Source organism: Oncorhynchus keta, chromosome 34 (genome assembly GCF_023373465.1).
Source record: "Oncorhynchus keta strain PuntledgeMale-10-30-2019 chromosome 34, Oket_V2, whole genome shotgun sequence".
In the NCBI taxonomy this organism is placed as follows: Eukaryota; Metazoa; Chordata; class Actinopteri; order Salmoniformes; family Salmonidae; genus Oncorhynchus; species Oncorhynchus keta.
The window spans coordinates 7,750,853-7,777,204 of NC_068454.1; the positions used below are offsets into that span (position 1 = coordinate 7,750,853).

Below are 26,352 nucleotides of genomic sequence, written 5' to 3' on the forward strand. Positions count from 1 at the left end.
TGGCAGTCAGGCTACCTCTGGCGAGCACATGGAGGGCTGTGCGGCCCCCCAAAGAAATGCCACCTTACACCATGACGGACCCACCGCCAAACCGGTCATGCTGGAGGATGTTGCAGGCAGCAGAACGTTCTCCACGGCATCTCCAGACTCTGTCACGTCTGTCACGTGCTCAGTGTGAACCTGCTTTCATCTGTGAAGAGCACAGGGCACAAGTGGCGAATTTGCCAATCTTGGTGTTCTCTGGCAAATGCCAAACGTCCTGCACGGTGTTGGGCTGTAAGCACAACCCCCACCTGTGGACGTCGGGCCCTCATACCACCCTCATGGAGTCTGTTTCTGACCGTTTGAGCAGACACATGCACATTTGTGGCTTGCTGAAGGTCATTTTGCAGGGCTCTGGCAGTGCTCCTCCTGCTCCTCCTTGCACAAAGGCGGAGGTAGCGGTCCTGCTGCTGGGTTGTTGCCCTCCTACGGCCTCCTCCACGTCTCCTGATGTACTGGCCTGTCTCCTGGTAGCGCCTCCATGCTCTGGACACTACGCTGACAGACACAGCAAACATTCTTGCCACAGCTCGCATTGATGTGTCATCCTGGATGAGCTGCACTACCTGAGCCACTTGTGTGGGTTGTAGACGCCGTCTCATGCTACCACTAGAGTGAAAGCACCGCCAGCATCAGCCAGGAAGCATAGGAACTGAGAAGTGGCCTGGTCACCACCTGTAGAACCACTCCTTTATTGGGGGTGTCTTGCTAAATGCCTATAATTTTCACCTGTTGTCTATTCCATTTGCACAACAGCATGTGAAATGTATTGTCAATCAGTGTTGCTTCCTAAGTGGACAGTTTGATTTCACAGAAGTGTGATTGACTTGGGAGTTACATTGTGTTGTTTAAGTGTTCCCTTTATATTTTTGAGCAGTGTATATAAAAGACACATAGGCTAATTAAATCATTATGGAGCAGAGCGCATACCAAGTCATAACAGTTTGAACCCAATGCATGGCGCAATACTTGGCCGTGTCAAGTTCCATGGTTAGTGCAGTTCCATGGTTAGTGCAGGCAAATTGAGGCTGTTCTGAGGGCAAAAGTTGGGAGTGCAACTCAATATTAGGAAGACGTTCCAAATGTTTTGGGCTGTCATATCATTGCTGTTGTCCATCAATTTTACCTGAAGTACTTACCTCTGCTGCAGATTTTAGTACACTGAGGGGTTTTTCTTACGCCTCGAGATTCTCTTGACAAACTATTTCTATACCTCTCAGGCTGGTTCACCTCAGGGTGGTTCTCCTCAGGGTGATTCTCCTCAGGGTGTTTCTCCTCAGGGTGATTCTCCTCAGGGTGTTTCTCCTCGGGGTGATTTCTCCTCAGGGTGATTCTCCTCAGAAGGGTTTCTTCTCAGGGTGATTTCTCCTCAGGGTGATTCTCCTCAGGGTGATTCTCCTCAGGGTGTTTCTCCTCAGGGTGATTCTCCTCAGGGTGTTTCTCCTCGGGGTGATTTCTCCTCAGGGTGATTTCTCCTCAGGGTGGTTCTTCTCAGGGTGGTTCTCCTCAGAAGGGTTTCTTCTCAGGGTGGTTCTCTTAATGGTGGTTTCTTCTCAGGGTGATTCTCCTCAGAAGGGTTTCTTCTCAGGGTGATTCTCCTCAGGCTGATTTCTTCTCAGGGTTTTTTTTTATCAGGGTGGTTTCTCCTCAGGGTGATTCTCCTCAGGGTGGGTCATTCTCAGGGTGGTTCTCCTCAGGGTGGTGTAGAGGTAGAGGAACATTGATTCAGCTGGCCTTAATTCAGGTATGCTAGTGCTATTACATCAACAAATGTCCTTGTACCATACATACATTGGAGACTTGTTTAAAGTAACTGACCACTGTTTCAAGATTTCTATGGAATATGACCTATAATTACTTACAGTACAATATGAGTGAAATTGTTTTCCTTAAAAAAAAAATAAGGTAATTAGGTATGCTAAAATGCAGCTTTTCTGTGTTGGAAAGGTGTGGGTGTATACTCATTCAAAATATTCACGCAAGTAGACTACCCGATTGGCCAGCTTGTCCTCCTCAGAGAGATGACATCGTGTTCTATGAGAAAATAGCAAGCATTTTTTAAACGGTCTGTTTGAAATACAACTTTAAGTTGTGGGGGGATTTAAGTGTTTTTTTCTCCAAATTGATGCTTTTGCCACAAGTACGAGTATAGGAGGAGTCAACAACATTATTTGGAGTTAACAGAATATGAACTTTTTAAAGTGAGATTTTCATTTGGCAGTTACTTTAATGCTTGAGCAGCATAGAAGCACCATAGGCTTGGCTGATTTGCTGTGTAATGAGGTACACGAGCTGAGGTCGACACCTTGAATAAACTAAACCACTTCACATGGTCTGATTTAATTTATGTGTTGTTAAAGATAATTAGTTGGTGTTAAAGATAATTAGTTGCTGTTAAAGATAATTAGTTGGTGTTAAAAAGAAAGGTGACTGTGGTAAGAGTCATGATTGCATAATGAGTATGATAATATCAAGTTAACTAGAGTGGGGTCTCGACCGCTATTGTAAATAGTCACGGATTGTTTTAGTGTGTTTGTGGGGTTGCAGCCTTTTCTGACAGTTGATTAAAGCAAGATAAATCATGTCGGTCCTTGAACCACACCTTGGAGAGATAATTATGATCCTCAGGCAGAATAAAGCTTGATAGCTTTAGAGGCACCATTTGTCAAAAAATAATTACATTCTGTGTTCCGCTGTAGCACGTGTGTATACAAATTTAATACAATACACAAGTACAGTAGCTCATATTCACTTGAAAGCTCAGCTTTTTTTGCACATAAACCGACGATAAAATTACAAATACATTTGTAAAAAACGGCTTGATTTTTCAGCAACCTCAAATGGTTTTATGAAAAGGGACCTGGTTTACCAGAGCAGAGTCAAATTTAAACGTTTATAAGACACTTCACGTTGTATTTCACTTAAATTATAAATCCAAGCGGATGTTTTTCATACACTACAGTAAGTGAAGACAAAAGCATATCACTTAACAAAAGCAGACAGGACTTAATACCTTAACAGCAGCAATTCGTTCAACAGCCTCACAAAATTGGAGCTTGAATTGTGGGAAACACGGACATCTAAATTGAACAGTATAGCATGAAAACACATAATAGCATGAAAGCAATGATTTTCTTCCCCTTCTTGCTCACAGCAGTCAGAACCACGAACATACATGTTTTTCTTTACTTTTAACAACAAACCACAGAATTAAAAAAAGACAGAGCTAATGTCTGATGGTTTTTGGTTATACAGTACAATGTCTGGAGCCTTCCTGGGTGAACATAAATTACCCTTCCGTCATTCATCTGTGACCACATCACACAGCACCCAGATGAGTCCCAGACCCTGACCTTTCAGTCCCCAGAGTCCCGCTGGTTTGGACTGACACACTCCATCCCCACACATTCCTGGCTGATGATCCCAGATCTGATCTCAGAGCTGTGGATAAGGCTGTTTGACAGGGACTTGGGCGTGAGGCCGCAAGCCATATATGACGGCTCCTCCAATTCCGTATGGGGCGGTGAACATTGGCCGTCTGGGGGTCCATAGGCACTGCTGTCTGAGCCCCCCTCCCCGTCCCTCCCCACCTCCTCCCTAGGCCCTTTGGTGTGGGAGTCCAGGGGTGTGTTCCCTTTGGTGGGGCTGCTGGACCCAGAAGAGCACTCCTGCAGCAGGGGACTGCGGGCACTCTGAGACTTGAAGTAGGGTTTGATGTTGGCCACTAGGATGGTGCTGTCCCGCTGCTCCTTGCCGAACGTGCTGAGGGTTTTTCTGGCTGCGCTGCGGTTGAGGCTGCCATAAATCTCTGTCTCAGCCGTGGCCTCCATTCCCACTGGGATGAAAAGGTCGGTGCGATTATCGCCGCTGTCTGCTTGGCCTCCTACACGTAGCTTTGGCATCCAGCATCTGTCAGAATGGCCCAGCGCACGACATTCATCTGTGCAGTGAACAGATCTGCCTTGTCCTATGGAAAGAGTTAAAAAGTATTAAATGAAAACCATTTACAAAGGGATGGGTGCATTTGAGGTATTTTCAAATATTGAAGTTAAATAATAAAATGTAATTCAGAGCTCAATCTCAGCACTAGAGACCCATATGTCCTCCCAGACCTACTCAAATAAAAACTATAGAAGAATGAATAAATCATTTCTAGGGAATTAGTACAACCACTCAAATTTCCAGTCCTGTCAGGACTACGACCAAGAGAAAATGTGAATTCAAAATGCATATTAAATCAAAAGAAACTGTTCAACTTGGCAAAACTGCAACATGGATCCCACACATTACAATCCCTGTGCTTTTGAAGGCATATCCAGCAAGGCAGACTAACAACAGATTACAGTCAATCTAGCTAGCACATACAATTCTGAGAACCATCCCAGCTAGCGCACCACGTTCTGAGAACCATCCCAGCTAGCGCATCACGTTCTGAGAACCATCCCAGCTAGCGCATCACGTTCTGAGAACCATCCCAGCTAGCGCATCACGTTCTGAGAACCATCCCAGCTAGCGCATCACGTTCTGAGAACCATCCCAGCTAGCGCATCACGTTCTGAGAACCATCCCAGCTAGCGCATCACGTTCTGAGAACCATCCCAGCTGGCGCATCACGTTCTGAGAACCATCCCAGCTAGCGCATCACGTTCTGAGAACCATCCCAGCTAGCGCATCACGTTCTGAGAACCATCCCAGCTAGCGCATCACGTTCTGAGAACCATCCCAGCTAGCGCATCACGTTCTGAGAACCATCCCAGCTAGCGCATTACGTTCTGAGAACCATCCCAGCTGGCGCATCACGTTCTGAGAACCATCCCAGCTGGCGCATCACGTTCTGAGAACCATCCCAGCTAGCGCATCACGTTCTGAGAACCATATGTTCTTTAGAGCTTGGTGAGAGCGTGGTTGTCCTATGGTTATTTAGCAAACAACCTTCCCACAACTTTCTGGGAATGTTGCAGGATAGTTGCTTGGCTTTGGAATAATCTCAGCACATTTCATTTCTTTAACAGAACATTTCCTAAAACTTCCAACATGGTTAGATTTAATGTAAATGGTGGAAATGTTCTAGGAATGCTCTCCAACTGGTTTGACATTGGGAATGTTCTCAAATAGTTCAGAGAATGTTAAGAAACAACAATCTTCTATGGGAATTTCTATATTTCAGCATAATGTTTCCTACAGGTTTCCTCATTGTTCTATCTAAAGCCATGTTCTCAAATAGTTCAGAGAACGTTAAGAAACAACTTTCTTCTACAGGAATTTCAGTACTTCAACATAACATTTCCTTCAGGTTTCCTCATGGTTCTATTCATAATAATATAATAATAATAATAATAATAATAATATTCATGGTTATCATGGTTATTTAAAAACATATACATTCCATTCTCAGCATCAACAAAACTCTCTATAACCTCTATCTTGTTAAGTGTGTTCAGGTTAATTGGCATCGCCCACTAATTGGCCACACCGGATCTTAATGAGTGTTTTTTTCTTTGAAATGAGGTCTGTTTGAATAGACTAAAATGAACAGCTTTGTAAGCTTAAAAAACATGTCATCCTAGCTCCATCCTGGTGGTGCAGTGGACTAATTCCATGGACAGAGAACACAAGATTATAGGTTTGAATCTCATACATGTTTTTGGATGATTAATGCCTAAGGAAATTAATTTCCATCTGCGCTTGGAGCTCAAAAGAGTTAACCCAAAATAATTTAGCATTGTTATTAAAATTCTTCATTCTGTGAATGTCTTAAGAAAGTTATAAATATAACCTTCAAAATGGCCTCCTGAGTGGTGCAGCGGTCTACAGCCTTGGCTTTGATCCCAGGCTGTGTCACAGCTGGCCGTGTCCAGGACGCCCATGGGGCGACGTACAATTGGCCCAGCATTGTCCGGGTTAGGGGAGGGTTTGGCTGGGGGGGATTTCCTTGGCTCATTGTGCTCTAGTGACTCCTTGTGGCAGGCCGGAGGCAGCAAGCTGACTTCGGTTGTCAGTTGGATGGTGTTTCCTCCAACACATTATTGTGGCTGGCTTCTGAGTACAGCGAGCAGTGTGTTAAGAAACAGTGCGGCTTGGCATGTCATGTTTCGGGGGACGCATGACTCTCAACCTTCACCTCTCCCAAGTCCATTGGGGAGTTGCAGTGACGAGACAAGATCGTAACTACCAATTGGATATCACGAAAAAGGAGGGGTAAAACCTCAAACCTCAAAACAACCAATATTTCTGATCTCAAGAGTATTAATAAAACGTTCAACGGACCAGAGTAAAACATTCTCAGAACCCCCCTGCAACCTAAAATAAACGTTCCCAGAAGAGGCAAAGTTTTCACTGACCAACAGTAACCATTCAGTGTAACAATTAGTTTAGCTTTAAAACAACATATTGTACAACCAAAGACACAACTCTGAGTACATCAGTAAAAAATCCATAACACAAGCTATTCATATTAAATGCATTGCAAAGTTTTCACTTCCGTTCGCAGAATGTTTAAAAAAAATGTACAGTTTTACTGGTCAGGAAATGTATGGCTTTGTTACCAGAACCAATAGGAAACTACAAACTTCTAAGGTACCAAATATGCTGCCTGGGAAGTGCAATTGTTTTTGTCTGCTTTTCATCTCCAGTCAGAGGAAAAACCACACCAGTTTTACATATATATATACATACAGTGCATTCGGAAACTATTCAGACCCTTGGACTTTTTTCACATTTTGTAACGCTATAGCCTTATTCTAAAATGAATTAAATAAATAAACATCCTCATCAATCTACACACAATACCCCATAATGACAAAGAAAAAACAGGTTTTTAGAAATGTTGGCAAATTTATAAAATAAAAAAAACAGAAATACCCTATTTATATAAGTATTCAGAACCTTTGCTATGAGACTCGAAATTGAGCTCAGGTGCATCCTGTTGCCATGAAATCATCCTTGAGATGTTTCTACAACTTGACTGGAGTCCACCTATGGTCAATTGAACTGATTGGACGTGATTTGGAAAGGCACATCTGTCTACATAAGGTCCCACAGTTGACAGTGCATGTCAGAGCAAAAACCAAGCCATGAGGTCGAATTGTCCGTAGAGATCTGGGACAGGATTGTGTCGAGGCACAGATCTGGGGAAGGGTACCAAAACGTTTCCGCAGCATTGACGGTACCCAAGAACACAGTGGCCTCCATCATTCTTAAATGGAAGAAGTTTGGAACCACCAAGACTCTTCCTAGAGCTGGCTGCCCGGCCAAACTGAGCAAATGGGGAAGAAGGGTCAGGGAGGTGACCAAGAACCCGATGGTCACTCTGACAGAGCTCAAGAGTTCCTCTGTGGAGATGGGAGAACCTTCCAGAAGGACAGCCATCTCTGCAGCACTCCACCAATCAGGCCTTTATGGTAGAGTGACCAGACGGAAGCCAGCGGCAGGGACTGGGAGACTAGTCAGGATCGAGGAAAAGATGAATGGAGCAAAGTACAGAGAGATCCTTAATGAAAACCTGCTCCAGAGCCCTCAGCACCTCAGTCTGGGGGCGAAGGTTCACCTTTCAACAGGACAACGACCCTAAGCACACATCCAAGACAACGCAGGAATGGCTTCAGGACAAGTCTCTGAATGTCCTTGAGTGGCCCAGCCAGAGCCCGGACTTGAGGAATAAGTAAAGGGGTCTGAATACCTTTCGAAGGCACTGTATAACAACCACAACATAGGCAGTACGACCAGGAAAGAGACTAATTTAAATGTAGTTTTAAAGGTAGCTATCCCCACTGTAAAGAAACTAGCCTTTGACAATGATGTAGAGAGAGAGGTCTGTGTATTGAAAAGGTTCATCGAAGCATTTGCACAGTTGATATTTTGGACAACAGTTTTTATGACTGTGGTGACTAAAAATCCAGTGTTACATTGCCTTCTCACTATGTGCGTTGAATTCAAATGAGTTCAGACAATTAAGAATTGATATATGGGTTGAGCACCTGTTGAGAGAGGTGCCAACAAGGCATTTTATGTTTATTTTTCAATGCATATGGAAAGTGGTTAAATATAGGAAACTATCATACCTTGACTCACAGGGATAGTTTGTTTTCACAGCTTACAGGCGAAGACTCTCACTTTGCCCGAAACATTAGCTCTTTGTTATCAAAGTTAGTGTGTTTGTGTCAAACGAGTTGCACACCCTTTGCCAAGATACACCTTTCAGTGGTGGATGGTATGCAGATTTGCCATGTCTCACACAACACAGACCAATCACACATTAGGAACTTCCCTTTGTACATACAGATGTAGGATCTTAATTTGACCAGTTTCACACAGCAGGAAAATAATCCCGCAGTAACAGGAAATGTTCATTATTATGTGGAATATAGTTAATGGACATTTTTTTTAATGGGTTGATACATTTTTCGTTAGTGCAAATTAAGTCTGAAATTGTGGAAATTCGAAACTTTAGAAGCATTTTTATAACTCAAATACACATTAGCATTTCCTGTGACGCAGGATTTATTTTAGCGACAACAGAGTGGTCAAATTAAGAGAGAACAGCTGTACTGTAACTATTCCTAAAGACAATGTGGGGGATCTTACAAAACATAGCCAGAGTAGACATCTGGCTGTGTTTTGCCATGTACCTGCCCGAGTCAGGATAATTAAAATCTCTGAAAGCACCATAGAGTTCCAAGACTAATCATCTTTAATGGGTCTACAATTGCAGGCGTGTGCCTTGTGGATGCTTGTTAAAAGCCAGGGACACAGAGAAGCCATTTAAAGGGATCACAAGTGTGGTGGTATTACGTCTAAACTGAAGGGGGGGGGGGGATGTTTTCAAAGACAAAGAACCTGCCTGGTCGTGGTAAATAGAAAAAGCCTAGCAACAGAGACGCCCGGTACACACGCAGCTAGAGGCTCCTGGAGACAGGACATACTTCGAAGGGAGGACAGCTATTGGTCCATTCATCGCCTGTATCAAAGCCGAGAGGAGTCTACGATAAAGGTGAAAATACACACACAAAAAAAGCAATACTCAATCCACCCTGTTGTTAGGGCTTGTGGTGACTTTGTACTAAGTTGAAACTATTATTCCAGGCCATATGATCCTCCTGTCCAGGTAAAGGACACATCAACCTACACCTCACTACGTGGGCAATTTGGGCCTATAGAGCAAATACATCATACCAGAAACCGATTGCCCCAGAGGAGAAAACTGTCTGCAAACTGCAGGTCAATTCAATATAAAACTGACCAACAGTAACCATTCAGTGTAACAATTAGTTTAGCTTTAAAACAACATATTGTACAACCAAAGACACAACTCTGAGTACATCAGAAAAAAATCCATAACACAAGCTATTCATATTAAATGCATTGTACCCGTTCGTTGCAATTATCTTATCTCACGAAAAGCAGGTCTATAAATTAATTGACATTACAGTCAAGTAAGCATCTGTGCTGTGTGTCAATTCCCTTTCTGAACATATGAAACATCTCTTTCAATAACGTTCCATTTGATTGGTCTTTGGACAGGGTCTGGAGAATAACATTCAGAAATATGTGCTCCAGAAAGGTAGGCTTGAATTTACACATCCCACAGAGAGACTGGCCCTGCCGTTTCCCCTGACAACACACACGCACACACACACACACACACACACACACACACACACACACACACACACACACACACACACACACACACACACACACACACACACACACACACACACACACACACACACACACACACACACACACATCCCCCTGGCAACCATTCCTGTCCTCCTGGGCATACCACAAACACACAGCTCATCGCAATGGAGTGGAAAGTAGCCCACCTGATGACCTCAGTACTGTCCAACTGATGACCACAGTACTGTCCACCTGATGACAACAGAACTGTCCAACTGATGACCACAGTACTGTCCAACTGATGACAACAGAACTGTCCAACTGATGACCACCGTACTGTCCAGGGACCTGATGACCACAGTACTGTCCAGGGACCTGATGACCACAGTACTGTCCAGGGAACCGATGACAACAGTATTTTGTGGGCTATACTCAGCCTTGTCTCAGGATGGTAAGTTGGTGGTTGAAGATATCCCTCTAGTGGTGTGGGGGCTGTGCTTTGACAAAGTGGGTGGGGTTATAACCTGACTGTTTGGCCCTGTCCGGGGGTATCATCGGATGGGGCCACAGTGTCTCCTGACCCCTCCTGTCTCAGCCTCCAGTATTTATGCTGTAGTTTATGTGTCGGGGGGCTAGGGTCAGTCTGTTATATCTGGAGTACTTATCCGGTGTCCTGTGTGAATTTAAGTATGCTCTCTTTAATTCTCTCTTTCTCTCTTACTTTCTTTCTCTCTCTCGGAGGACCTGAGCCCTAGGACCATGCCGAAGGACTACCTGGCATGATGACTGCTCGTTGTCCCCAGTCCACCTAGCCGTGATGCTGCTCCAGTTTCAACTGTTCTGCCTGCGGCTATGGAACACTGACCCGTTCACCGGACGTGCTACCTTGCCCCGGACCTGCTGTTTTCAACTCTCTAGAGACAGCAGGAACGGTAGAGACACTCAATGACCGGCAATGAAAAGCCAACTGTCATTTATTCCTGAGTTGCTGACTTGCTGCACCCTCGACAACTACTGGGATTATTATTATTTGACCATGCAGGTCAGTTATGAACATTTGAACATCTTGGCCATGTTCTGTTATAATCTCCACCCAGCACAGCCAGAAGAGGACTGGCCACCCCTCATAGCCTGGTTGCTCTCTAGGTTTCTTCCTAGGTACTGGCCTTTCTAGGGAGTTTTTCCAAGCCACCGTGCTTCTACACTTGCATTGCTTGCTGATTGTGGTTTTAGGCTGGGATTCTGTACAGCACTAAGAAGGGCTATATAAATTTGATTTGATACTGTCCAGGGACCTGATGACCACAGTACTGTCCTGGGACCTGATGACCACAGTACTGTCCACCTGATGACCACAGTACTGTCCACCTGATGACCACAGAACTGTCCAGGGACCCAATGACCACAGTACTGTCCACCTGATGACCACAGTACTGTCCACCTGATGACCACAGTACTGTCCACCTGATGACCACAGTACTGTCCAGGGACCTGATGACCACAGTACTGTCCACCTGATGACCACAGTACTGTCCACCTGATGACCACAGTACTGTCCACCTGATGACCACAGTACTGTCCACCTGATGACCACAGTACTGTCCACCTGATGACCACAGTACTGTCCACCTGATGACCACAGTACTGTCCAGGGACCTGATGACAACAGTACTGTCCACCTGATGACCACAGTACTGTCCACCTGATGACCACAGTACTGTCCAGGGACCTGATGACCACAGTACTGTCCACCTGATGACCACAGTACTGTCCACCTGATGACCACAGTACTGTCCAGGGACCTGATGACCACAGTACTGTCCACCTGATGACCACAGTACTGTCCTGGGACCTGATGACCACAGTACTGTCCACCTGATGACCACAGTACTGTCCACCTGATGACCACAGTACTGTCCACTGATGACCACAGTACTGTCCACCTGATGACCACAGTACTGTCCACCTGATGACCACAGTACTGTCCACCTGATGACCACAGTACTGTCCACCTGATGACCACAGTACTGTCCAGGGACCTGATGACCACAGTACTGTCCACCTGATGACCACAGTACTGTCCACCTGATGACCACAGTACTGTCCACCTGATGACCAGTAGTACTGTGACCACAGTACTGGACCTGACCTGACCACAGTACTGTCCACCTGATGACCACAGTACTGTCCACCTGATGACCACAGTACTGTCCAGGGACCCACCTGATGACCACAGTACTGTTTACCTGATGACCACAGTACTGTCCACCTGATGACCACAGTACTGTCCACCTGGGACCCACCTGATGACCACAGTACTGTCCACCTGATGACCACAGTACTGTCCACCTGATGACCACAGTACTGTCCAGGGACCTGATGACCACAGTACTGTCCACCTGATGACCACAGTACTGTCCACCTGATGACCACAGTACTGTCCACCTGATGACCACAGTACTGTCCACCTGATGACCACAGTACTGTCCACCTGATGACCACAGTACTGTCCAGGGACCTGATGACCACACAGTACTGTCCACCTGATGACCAGTAGTCCACTGTCCACCTGATGACCACAGTACTGTCCACCTGATGACCACAGTACTGTCCACCTGATGACCACAGTACTGTCCAGGACCACAGACTGATGACCACAGAACTGTCCAGGGAACTGATGACCACAGCACTGTTCAGGGACCTGATGACCACAGTACTGTCCACCTGATGACCACAGTACTGTCCACCTGATGACCACAGTACTGTCCACCTGATGACCACAGTACTGTCCACCTGGACCTGATGACCACAGTACTGTCCACCTGATGACAACAGTACTGTCCACCTGATGACCACAGTACTGTCCACCTGATGACCAACAGTACTGTCCACCTGATGACCACAGTACTGTCCACAGTACTGATGACCACAGTACTGTCCACCTGATGACAACAGTACTGTCCACCTGATGACCACAGTACTGTCCACCTGATGACCACAGTACTGTCCACCTGATGACAACAGTACTGTCCACCTGATGACCACAGTACTGTCCACCTGATGACAACAGTACTGTCCACCTGATGACCACAGTACTGTCCACCTGATGACCACAGTACTGTCCACCTGATGACAACAGTACTGTCCACCTGATGACCACAGTACTGTCCACCTGATGACCACAGTACTGTCCACCTGATGACCACAGAACTGTCCACCTGATGACCACAGTACTGTCCACCTGATGACCACAGTACTGTCCACCTGATGACCACAGTACTGTCCACCTGATGACCACAGTACTGTCCACCTGATGACCACAGTACTGTCCACCTGATGACCACAGTACTGTCCACCTGATGACATCAGTACTGTCCACCTGATGACCACAGTACTGTCCACCTGATGACCACAGTACTGTCCACCTGATGACCACAGTACTGTCCACCTGATGACCACAGTACTGTCCACCTGATGACAACAGTACTGTCCACCTGATGACCACAGTACTGTCTACCTGATGACCACAGTACTGTCCACCTGATGACCACAGTACTGTCCACCTGATGACCACAGTACTGTCCACCTGATGACCACAGTACTGTCCACCTGATGACCACAGAACTGTCCAGGGACCCAATGACCACAGAACTGTCCACCTGATGACCACAGTACTGTCCACCTGATGACCACAGTACTGTCCACCTGATGACAACAAGTACTGTCCACCTGATGACCACAGTACTGTCCACCAGTGACCTGACCACAGTACTGTCCACCTGATGACCACAGTACTGTCCAGGGACCCACCTGATGACCACAGTACTGACCACAGTACTCCAGGGTCCACTGATGACCACAGTACTGTCCAGGGACCTGATGACCACAGTACTGTCCACCTGATGACCACAGTACTGTCCAGGGACCTGATGACCACAGTACTGTCCACCTGATGACCACAGTACTGTCCACCTGATGACCACAGTACTGTCCACCTGATGACCACAGTACTGTCCACCTGATGACCACAGTACTGTCCAGGGACCCAATGACCACAGTACTGTCCACCTGATGACCACAGTACTGTCCACCTGATGACCACAGTACTGTCCACCTGATGACCACAGTACTGTCCACCTGATGACCACAGTACTGTCCACCTGATGACCACAGTACTGTCCAGGGACCTGATGTCCACAGTACTGTCCACCTGATGACCACAGTACTGTCCAACTGATGACAACAGTACTGTCCAGGGAACTGATGACCACAGTACTGTCTACCTGATGACCACAGTTCTGTCCAGGGACCTGATGTCCACAGTACTGTCCACCTGATGACCACAGTACTGTCCACCTGATGACCACAGTACTGTCCAACTGATGACAACAGTACTGTCCACCTGATGACCACAGTACTACTGTGACCACCTGACCTGACCACAGTTCTGTCCAGGGACTGTCCATGATGACCACAGTACTGTCCAGGGAACTGATGTCCACAGTACTGTCCAGGGAACTGATGACCACAGTACTGTCCACCTGATGACCACAGTACTGTCCACCTGATGACCACAGTACTGTCCAGGGACCTGATGACCACAGTACTGTCCACCTGATGACCACAGTACTGTCCACCTGATGACCACAGTACTGTCCACCTGATGACAACAGTACTGTCCACCTGATGACCACAGTACTGTCCACCTGATGACCACAGTACTGTCCACCTGATGACAACAGTACTGTCCACCTGATGACCACAGTACTGTCCACCTGATGACCACAGTACTGTCCACCTGATGACCACAGTACTGTCTACCTGATGACCACAGTACTGTCCACCTGATGATGACAGTACTGTCCAGGGACCTGATGACCACAGTACTGTCTACCTGATGACCACAGTACTGTCTACCTGATGACCACAGTACTGTCCAGGGACCTGATGACCACAGTACTGTCCAGGGACCTGATGACCACAGTACTGTCCACCTGATGACAACAGTACTGTCCACCTGATGACCACAGTACTGTCTACCTGATGACCACAGTACTGTCAGGGACCTGATGACCACAGTACTGTCCAGGGACCTGATGACCACAGTACTGTCCAGGGACCTGATGACCACAGTACTGTCCAGGGACCTGATGACCACAGTACTGTCCACCTGATGACCACAGTACTGTCTACCTGATGACCACAGTACTGTCCACCTGATGACCACAGTACTGTCCACCTGATGACCACAGTACTGTCCACCTGATGACCACAGTACTGTCCACCTGATGACCACAGTACTGTCCACCTGATGACAACAGTACTGTCCACCTGATGACCACAGTACTGTCCACCTGATGACCACAGTACTGTCCACCTGATGACCACAGTACTGTCCACCTGATGACCACAGTACTGTCCAGGGACCTGATGACCACAGTACTGTCCACCTGATGACCACAGTACTGTCCAGGGACCTGATGACCACAGTACTGTCCAGGGACCCAATGACCACAGTACTGTCTACCTGATGACAAGTACTGTCCAGGGATCCTGTGTGTGATACGGATGACAACAGTACAAGTATCCTGTGTGTGTATTTCTTTTCTCTCCTTCTCCCCTTACAGGTGGCAATCATCACTCCCCAATCAGTCACCAATCAATCATCAATCAGAAGACACACCTCCTCCAGTTTCCTACCCAATCACAGTTCCTTTCCCTTGGTTTAAAAACCCTGTCAGTTGTTTTCTCTAGAGCTCAATCTCTCTGTCAATGCCATCTGTCTGTAGATTGCGCTTTGTTTCACTCTCTCCGACCATGGCGCACTGTCTTTATGTATTGACCTCTCTTTTGTTTGAGCACCTCCATATCACTTTGTCCCCACCTGTGAGTATTGGTTTTGTTATATTGTTTGACGGTGGTAAAAGGGGGTACCAAGCCAAGTTGCCTATGTGCATACATTACCCGTAGGACTACTTTGTATAAAAACACTAGTTAGAACTGGGTGGACCACTCACTGTATTTTTGGTTAGTTAGTTAGCTGTGGTTGAAATAGGCTAGTTTAGGGGATTTTTGGATATTTGTTTCTTTCCTTGCCCCCCATTACTGTGTGTTTATTAATAAACCCTGAGTTTGACGGTAGATTTCAGTTGTCGTGGTTATTTCGTTTTAACTTTTACTTTGTCACTATTATAAATTGCATGAGTTATGTTACGGGTCTCGTTACCACCCCCCCTAGACTGTCGGGCCAAACTGTCCAACTGATGAAAACAGTCCTGTCCACCGGATGACAAGTCATTCCATTCCTAAGACACTTCTATCTCTGACTAAGGGAAATGAGAGCCGGCCCCACTTCAGTCAAGTCCTCCACTGTGTCTCCAACTGCAGACAAACTATTACCTCCTTCACAGACCGAAGGTTGCTTGTAAAACAATAGTCTTTAGAGTCTAATTAATACAGTCCCATTTGTGCCACTTTCTCGCCAAGACCTATTATATCTCTCGTGCACATGGTTCTAGAGTGGGAGTAGATATGGATGGTCTATTTTAATACATCCTACACACCATCACAAAGAAATCCATTGTTCATTTGTTTTAGGCAGGTCCTGGAAGTAATGTACAGTATATATGGAGATAAACATTTTTTTTTTATACCTTTTATTTAACTAGGCAAGTCAGTTATTTTCAATGACTGCCTAGGAACAGTGGGTTAACTGCCTGTTCAAGGGCAGAATGACAGGTTTGTACCTTGTCAGCTCGGGGATTTGAACTTGCAACCTTTTTCTAGTCCAACACTCTAACCTCTAGGTTACCCTGCCGCCCCAATGTACAGTTGAAGTCGGAAGTTTACATACACCTTAGCCAAGTACATTTAAACTCGGTTTTTCACAATTCCTGACATTTAATCCTAGTAAATTAATCCTGTTTTAGGTCAGTTAGGATCAACACATCATTTTAAAAATGTGAACTGTCAGAATAATAGTGGAGAGAATGATTTATTTCAGCTTTCATTTCTTTCATCATATTCCCAGTGGGTCAGGAGTTTACATACACTCAATTAGTATTTGGTAGCATTGCCTTTAAATAGTTTAACTTGGGTCAAACGTTTTGTGTAGCCTTCCACAAGCTTCCCACAATAAGTTGGGTGAATTTTGGCCCGTTCCTCCTGATAGAGCTGTGGTAAGTGAGTCAGGTTTGAAGGCCTCCTTGCTCGCACATGCTTTTTCAGTTCTGCCCACAAATGTTCTATAGGATTGAGGTCAGGTCTTTGATGGCCACTCCAATAACTTGACTTTCTTGTCCTTAAGACATTTTTCCACAACTTTGGAAGTACTGTATGCTTGGGTTCATTGTCCATTTGGAAGACCCATTTGCGACCAAGCTTTAACTTCCTGACTGATGTCTTGAGATGTTGCTTCAATATATCCACATAATTTTCCTCCCTCATGATTCCATCTATTTTGTGAAGTGCACCAGTCCCTCCTGAGCAAAGTACACCGACAACATGATGCTGCCACCCCAGTGTGGCTTTTTTAAGTCGGTTTTGGAGCAGTGGCTTCTCCTTGCTGAGGGGCCTTTCAGGTTATATATAGGACTTGTTTTACTGTGGATATAGATACTTTTGTACCTGTTTCCTCCAGCATCTTCACAAGGTCCTTTGCTGTTGTTCTGGGATTGATTTGCACTTTCGCACCAAAGTACGTTAATCTCTAGGAGACAGAACACGTCTCCTTCCTGAGCGGTATGACGGCTCCGTGGTCCCATGGTGTTCATACTTGCGTACTATTGTTTGTACAGATGAAAGTGGTACCTTCAGGCGTTTGGAAATTGCTCCCAAGGATGAACCAGACTTGTGGAGATCTACAATTGTTTTTCTGAGGTCTTGGCTGATTTATTCAGATTTTTCCATGATGTCAAGCAAAGAGACACTGAGTTTGAAGGTATGCCTTGAAATACATCCACAGGTACACCTCCAATTGACTCAAATGATGTCAAATAGCCTAACAGAATCTTCTTCTGACATAATTTTCTGGAATTTTCCAAGCTGTTTAAAGACAGTCAACTTAGAGTATGTAAACTTCTGACCCACTGGAATTGTGATACAGTGAATTATAAATTAAATAATCTGTCTGTAAACAATTGTTGGAAAAATGACTTGTGTCATGCACAAAGTAGATGTCCTAACTGACATGCCAAAACTATAGTTTGTTAACAAGAAATTGTAGAGTGGTTTAAAAACCAATTTGGACACCACTTCAAATGAGTGGATTTGGTTATTTCAGCCACTCCCTTTGCTGACGTGTATAGATTGAGCACACAGCCATGAAATCGCCATAGACAAGCATTGGCATTAGAATGGCCTTACTGAAGAGCTCAGTGACTTTCAACGTGGCACTGTCATAGGATGCCACCTTTCTGACAAATCAGTTTGTCAAATTTCTGCCCTGATAGAGCTGTCCCGGTCAACTGTAAGTGCTGTGGAAACGTCAAGGAGAAACATAGGCTCAGGCGCGAAGTGGTAGGCCACACAAACTCACAGAACAGGACCCCAGAGTGCTGAAGCGCGTAGCGCATAAAAATCATATGTCCTCGATTGCAACAATGACTACCGAGTTCCAAACTACCTCTGGAAGCAACGTCAGCACAATAATTGTTTGTCGGGTGCTTCATGAAATGTGTTTCCATTGCCGAGCAGCCGTACACAAACCTAAGATCACCGTGTGCAATGCCAAGCGTCGGCTGGAGTGCTGAAAAGCTTGCCACCATTGGACTCTTAAAGCAGTGGAAACACATTCTCTGGAGTGATGAATCACGCTTCACCATCTGGCAATCCAACGGATGAATCTGGCTTTGGCTGTAAAGTTTGGTGGAGGAGGAATAATGGTCTGGGGCTGTTTTTCATGGTTTGGGCCCCTTAGTTCCAGAAAAGATCCCTCATAACGGTACTGCATACAATGTCATTCTAGACTATTCTGTGCTTCCAACCTTGTGGCAACATTTTAGGGAAGGCCCTTTCCTGTTTCAGCATGACAATGCCCCTGTGCACAAAGTGAAGTCCATACAGAAATGGTGCAGCACTCCACCAATCAGGCCTTTATGGTAGAGTGGCCAGACGGAAGCCACTCCTCAGTAAAAAAGCACATGACATCCCACTTGGAGTTTGCCAAAAGGCAAAGGATCTGAATACTTATATAAATTATATTTCAGTTTTTTATGTTAAATTTGCAAGTTGAAACAATTTCTAAAAATCTGTTTTTTTTTGCTTTGTTTATTGTGTGTAAATTGATGAGGGGAAGAAAAAAAAAAATAATCAAGGGGTCGGAATATTTAACGAATACATTGTACATGTAAAAAAAAATATATATGTATATATAGTTTACTGATCATTCTTATAACTCTCAGATAAAAGACAAACACACTTCAGAACAAACTTCATTTCTGCTGCTCCATGTAGGGAATATTTTATTCGATGCTCTTCTATTGGCTTATAGCAGTAATGCCAAATTCAATGTTTCATCCAATAATATTTTTGTAATAACTGAAGGGGTCTTAAAGGGGTCCCCCCAGAGCTTGGTCTCCAGAGGGTTATTAAGACAAGAAACAGGCTTTTGGTCTGGAGTTGGCCTTGGCTACTAAGTGACTGCAAGTGAAGAGAACAACAATCCACTTGTTAAAGGAGCTAAAACAATAACAAAGTGTACTCCCCATCACTGTTTGGGTAAAAAGGGGGGGGCTGGAGAAATGTAACCACTCTCAAATTCAATGACTGAGCTATGGATGCAAGAACTGAACATCCATAATATCAGAAGTATAGTTATAAAGATGTATTGAAGCTATATAGTGTGTTTACATTTTCTTTGTTTACAAACATTGGAGTAAAACAAGCTTATATTTTGGGTTCTGATGGGGAAGGAATGTTGAACTACTGGGCTTCCTGAGTGGCGCAGCAGTCTAAGGCACTGATGGGACAAGACTGTAACTACCAATTGCACATTATGAAATTGGGGAGAAAAATGGGTGAAATAAAATAGAGAAATGAATGTACTTCTGGTGTACCAAAATGCAATGTTGGTGTGATCAAGTCGTAATAATGACTAGGTTGGTTATACATTTCATTTATAACAAAAAGTAGGCAAAAAGTTGGCGGGATGCTAAAGTTGGCAGGATGCTAATGTTGGCACGATGCTAAACTTGGCACAATGCTGAAGTTGGCGGGATGCTAAAGCTGACGAGATGCTAAAGTTGACAGAAAAACATCTTGGTTTGAAAGGTGTATATGGGAGATGTGCCTCATTTGTATCGCACAGAAAAAGAGCTACATAAACCAATCAGAATCCGACAAGTGGTGAAAAGCACTTGACTGGTGGAAAGTGTTTCAAACTCATCAACGCTTGTACGCATTGAGAACATCAACAAGACTTTTGACATAACTGGCACGAAATAGTCCTATTTATCATTCCCTATCGTACGTACATTTTTACCATTCTAACAGTCCATTAAAGGCACCTGAGAAAGAAAGTATTCTGTCAGCAGTCACCAAACGCTACATGTCTGTTTGTACTGAAAGTGTCTGTCATGCTCTTTTGTCCCTGTCTTGTGATGCAAGCAAGGCTTGCGGAAAGTTCATAATCAAATAATGAAATGTTCAAATGAGACAGCCATAGAGGTACACTTTACAAAGCTGGCAGAGGGTGTTTGAATATCATTTCCTTCAGTCAATGGACCCTTTTATCCCCTTAACTATCATCTATTTTCCACTATGGCGCCTTCATGTCATCTTGGCAGTGTAGTTCAACATTTCTGCACCAGCACTGAGCTACAATACGAAGCTGTCTCACAGAGCTAAGATTTCATTACTGCTGCAAAGAATTCATACTGCTACAATCTCTTAAATATTATGATTTCAGTAATCTCTTTGAGGTGTACACTGTACTCATCATTTACTTTGGCTTTACACTGAGGGCGGTTCTGTAGGATTATAGGGATAGACAGACTGTCAACATACGTGTTTGTAGTGCATGTTGGCTTGGTGCAGGGGGTCTGATACAAGGGTCTGTTAAGCATCTTCACGATGTCAGAGCGAGAGAGAGAGCTTCCACTCACCCTGGTCAAGAGGCTGGCCATTAACTGCTGTGGCTTTCATCTTGAGGGCCCCCCTGGCAGATGTGTTGCAGGCGCAGCCTTTATTAGTATCCAGGTCACTATCAGCCTGGTCACTATCACCATGGCCACTGTCTCGGAGGCTCGCTCGCTCTGCATCCTTAAAAGTTGAGCTGCTGCAGGATGGGGAGAGAAACATGAAATAAATAACTCACTGGTGGTAGTGTCTGTCTATCTCTCTTGTGATCGCCTCTGCGCCCTATTTTGACATGCTTTTATAGCCTGATGCCTCAATATGGACTACGATGCAAAATGAGGCGGCTCGGTCGTTATCATACAGCGACCTTACCTTTGAGCAAATGGTTGCCTGTTGGCCACGTTATTCGGCTCCGAAGGAAAATTATCCGTCTGAGAATAAAATCAGAGAGAAATTATTAGTTTAGTGTGCTCCAGACATTTAAAAAAATATATATTTTTTTAATGTGTGCAACATGAGATATTCAAAGGATATGCCCATAGCTGTGGCTTGGCCTACATTCTGATCTGTACATTTTGAATCATTTAGGAATATATGAAACACTGCAATACAACAGGTTCCAAAAGTGGCACCCTGAACAGAACAAGTCTCCTTCATGTCCATACTATACGTGCCCGTTTGGTCGAGGCTGAGCAGTAATGTAGCAGCCACTGTCATCTGCATCCACGTTTCTACTTATCGTGAGAATTATTGTGTTTGTGTTGATCACACCCACATGCCTTAGCAACGTGCCCTAGCAACAGACCTTGTCATCAGTGTTATCATCTCAGAGACTGTCCTAGATATTTACATCATTAACAACTGGAAAAACACTGCTGTGCTAAATACAATTACATGCATTCCCTGTCAATTGAATATGCTGGCTTGCATAAAGCAACCCTGTCATTTTGTACAAGGTAGAGCTGGACCCTGGTAAAGGCCTTATCGTGCCAACATAGGATTTGGATTTGTGGAACTGGTCCATGTTTGTGGAGGCAAGACATGGGATTGTAAGGTTATGCTGTATGCATCTAGCTGTCTGGCACATCATATTTTACTAATGTGATCAGACAAGCTGTTGTCCAATCCCACATTTCGGGCAGGGTTTTGTTTTCACAGACAGATCTGGCAGTGGAAGCACAGCAGCGCAGTCCAAGACTCACATGGTTTGCATATCTAACAGAAATGGGTTTCTGATTATTCAGACCACCTGTAAGGTGCTGGTAGAAGCGAATCATAATGGGCCAATTTCAAAATGGTTAGGATCTCTGTGGAGGAGAAGTAGATTGCAAACAGTCTATTCAAGCACGCTAACAACCGGTGCCAACATATATTTTAATATATTTCTTCAATATGGCGTATTATCTTGTATTGGCTGCATTTTTTTGACTCCTTCAATTGGCAATATTGTAGGGCGCCAGGCAGGGAATAACAATGATAAGAAGGATATGTGATTGCATGGTGCCTGAGAGTATTGATTTGAAGAATTACCTCTCTTGTGGCAGATTAGAATCCATGAATGGAGAATAAAAGGCTGACAATAGATTCTGTTTCTTACCTGTATCACTGACATTCTATCCATAGGAGTCTCTGTGGTAAGCCCCGCAAAGCTTGAGTGACAGCCAGCCCGAGGTACCGTCAGGCTGTTGAAAGTGGTTTTCAGATACATGACCTCTGACCTGGGCAGCGTGAGAGGCAGGGGGCTGGTCGCCTGGTAGTCGAAACAGATAGGTGAGGTGATGAGAGACGGGCTGCTCACCACGCTCATCCTGCTCACAGAGTCCCTCTCCTCCACCTCGCTCTGCACCAGCATGATGTCGCTCTTGTTGATCCTCTTCTTCTTGCCGTTTCCAACCGGGGGGTTGGAGTACTCGGCCATACGGCAGTTATAATTCCCTGCCTCCTTATCTTGATGCTTGGACTTAACGGCGATGGTAGTCATGACAGCCAGGAGCATGAGGGAGATGATGCAGAGGGTGATTATGAGGGGCAGGGACATGTCCCAGTGCTGCTGCTCCCCGCTGGCGCTGGACTCCCCTGCTGCCATGGCTCCTGTGTTGGCCTTAATGATCAGCTTAGCCACGGCAGACAGTGGGGGCTTGCCGTGGTCGGTTACCTTCACTACCAGCTCCACAGCTGGGGCCACGTCCTCCCACACAGCATGGGCAGTCCTCACCTCGCCGGCCACAGGGTCCATCTCAAACAGGTGCTCCTCATTACCCTCCCAGATCTCGTAGGTCAGACGACCGCTCTCCCCGTGGTCCTGATCGACCGCTCTCACCGTGGTCACTATGTACCCCAGACCTACATTTCTAGGGACCATGATTTCCACAGTGTCATTTATCAGGAGGGGTAATACAATAACTGGTAGATTGTCATTGACGTCAAGCACACTGACTCTGACTGTGGCACTGCCCTCCATATGAGGAGAACCTGCGTCTTTAGCTTGAACTTTGAACTCAAAGAACTTAGTTTGTTCGTAGTTGAAAGACCTTGAGGCGTAAATGGCTCCGTTGGTAGGGTTCACAGACACGTAGGTGTGAACTGACACGTCTCCGATGTGCGACGGTAAAATGGAGTAAGACACAGTTCCATTCTGACCTATATCTGGATCATGAGCCAGAACTGAGCCTAAGTACTCCCCTGGGATGTTGTTCTCAGGCACCTGGAGCACATACACTGTCTTGGTGAAACGCGGTGCATTATCATTCTCATCTAAGATTTTCACTGTAAATGATTTGGTGTAATTCAACGAGGGTATTCCGTTGTCTCTGGCCACTATGGTCACATTATATTCGTCTTTCAGTTCCCTGTCTAGAGGTCTGTCTGTGAGCAAAGTGTAAAAATTATCATTGTTTTCCTGCAGCCTGAATGGTACATTGCCAAGCACCCTGCACTGGAGCTGGCCATTCCTCCCAGAATCCTTATCAGTGACTCTCACCAGGGCGATGACAGATTCTGGAGGCGCTGCCTCACTGATCGCTCCCTGGCGGACGGAGACAAAACTTATAACGGGCCAGTTATCATTCTTGTCAAGCACCTTGACTGAAATCTTACAATGGCCAGGTATGGGGTTAGGCCCCAGGTCCATGGCCTGCACGTCAAATTCAATGGTTGGATTATCCTCATAGTCAATTTCTCCCTGAATCTTAATGACACCTGTTTTGGGATCAATAGAAAACAACTCTTGGACTCTATCGGATGCATATCCACTGAAAGAATAGACTACCTGTCCATTGCTGCCCTCATCTTGATCAGTTGCATTCACATCTATCAGCATTCTCCCAGGCGGTGAGTTTTCAGGAAGCTCCAGCATGTAGCTGGGTTTGTCAAATACTGGGCTATTATCGTTTGAATCAGTAACTCTCACGTTGATTTGCATGGACCCTGATCTCGGATACTCCCCTCCATCAATGGCTGTCAAAAGGAGGGTGTGATGAGACTGATCCTCCCTATCTAGAGGGCGCTGAACCACCAATTCAGGATATATGGTTCCATCACCTCTCAATTTCAAGTCCAAAGAAAATGTATTGTAATCATCTCTGGTGACCTGATAAGTCTTTATTCCGTTTTGTCCAGAATCTGAGTCGTGTGCAATTGTTAAAGGGAACCGTGTCCCAGCAGCTGCGTTCTCTGAAATATCAATATTGATGTGATCTGAAGGGAAACTGGGGGAGTTGTCGTTTATATCCACTACATCAATCTTGATCATGCATATTTCCTTGTCGTTGGCAAACACTTCCATAGAGAGCTGACACTTAGGGTTGCGTTTGCACAATGTCTCCCTGTCAATCCGCTGTTTGGTAAAAAGCAGCCCACTCTCCGAATCCACATCAATGAGATGTGGAGCAGAATTCTCCAGAACTCGAAAGTTCGATTTGGTTCCTTTCTCCACCGGTCCAAATCCGGCATCCTTAGCAATGTTTCCGATAACAGTTCCAGGTCCCTGCTCCTCCGGAACAGAATAATTTAGATTTTTCAGTGTCCGGGCTTTAGCCCAGAAGAGAAGGAAACATATGACAGGAAGACGCATATCCCTTTACTGTGTAGGATGCGCGTGCTTAAAAAATGTCCCTTTTAACTTCCAACCTGTTGATTTGTCCAGGTGCCACACACTACGACTAAAATCACACGAGACAGGTAGTTTTGTATCCAAGACGACAGAGGATATTTAATCGATTTATGAGCCAGCCTTTCCCCTCTTTTACGCGGTTATTCTAACCTCCTTCACATGCCATATACAGATATAATGAACTATTTCTGTAAACAGAGATGAACGCCCAAAGACATATCACGCATTAGCCTAACGCAATACACAATTGAACATGTGTCAGACGTGATTCACTTGTGCGATGAATAAAATATATTTAGTGTTTTTAACGCGTTCATGATTTCCCTTGTTGCTACAAGGTTACATCCGTTTGTTCAACACTCTATGCTGAAGGTTAGGCAGTACAAATGCGCAAAGCCCATGCGGCATTTACACCTAGTTTACAGAAAAATACGGAGATATTCATTCATTTAAATACACATTTTCCAGCGTAGTCGGCTACCATCTACAGTACACAGTATACTTTTTTTCTGTGAGAGCTAGGCTACACACTGTTGCATACTGGTTATGAACATGTAGGCTACATGAACTAACCCATAAAGTATCCCTATAGCAGATGCACCAATAAATATGCTTTTTCGGGACCACGTTTTACATCCTTTCATTCATGAACATCTGGAGAGCGATAAGGACTTTTGCCCGATAATTGTCCTATAATCAGTCCATTAATCCGGTAATCCAGTCCAGTTGGACCTTGTGCTCTTGCATCCTGCATTGATTCGGGGGTAAGAGAATCAACACTGCCTCTTTAGAGGTTACACAAATTCAAAAAATAAGGTGCAGAACGTTGTAGATTTTCCGATATGCTCAAAATTGGGTTTGTCTTCTTCTTCCAGCGTTCAATTCTCCAGTCACGTCAACAGTTGAAAACAGCTCGTCTTGGCATTGAGATCTGGTTACCACAAGATTCCTCAATACGCCCTACACCGACTCCAGTTTATATCTTGGTGCATATAACATGTTTCTGATCGTCTTCCAGCCAATGAGTGAAACAGTGACAGATCCTGCCTTGGGGGTTTTCTCCAATAGGTCTGGCAAGTTCGCATTGAAGGAGGGCTGTTCCGCTGGTACGTGACTCACTTACTGATGTGAGCGCAGGGAGCTGGAGATGAACACGTTCTTGTGGATGTTGTTCCGAATACATCTGGATGTGCAGTAGAGATAGTGTGTGTGGATCATAGAAACATATCGGAATAGGGATAAATATAAAAAGACAGATCAAACCTGTGAGGATTTGGGTAGAGTGGTGACCCAGTGCTTAACTTGGACTGAAATTTGGGGTGCAAATTGTTATATTTAGATGCAGGAGCTCCACAATACTTTTAAACTAATATTCTATAAGAGGAACCAACCTGGTCTCAGAGCATTTCTTATTGTTCTCCATTTCGTATGATATGTTACAAATTACAATTCGTATGATATGTTACAAATTACAATTCGTATGATATGTTACAAATTACAAT

The 26,352-nt window shown here is 45.0% G+C and overlaps 1 protein-coding gene across 1 annotated transcript; it reads right to left on the reverse strand.

Moving 5' to 3' along the window:
- Positions 1-2,741: 2,741 nt before the first annotated feature.
- On the reverse strand, positions 2,742-25,970 carry LOC118366702 (protocadherin-17-like). The gene is made up of 4 exons (XM_035749296.2): positions 22,337-25,970; positions 21,112-21,170; positions 20,766-20,938; positions 2,742-4,009 (listed from the first exon to the last, which is right to left on the reverse strand). The coding sequence occupies exons 1-4, from the start codon at positions 24,809-24,811 to the stop codon at positions 3,399-3,401; spliced, it is 3,318 nt and encodes a 1,105-aa protein (XP_035605189.1). The 5' UTR covers positions 24,812-25,970; the 3' UTR covers positions 2,742-3,398.
- Positions 25,971-26,352: the final 382 nt, after the last annotated feature.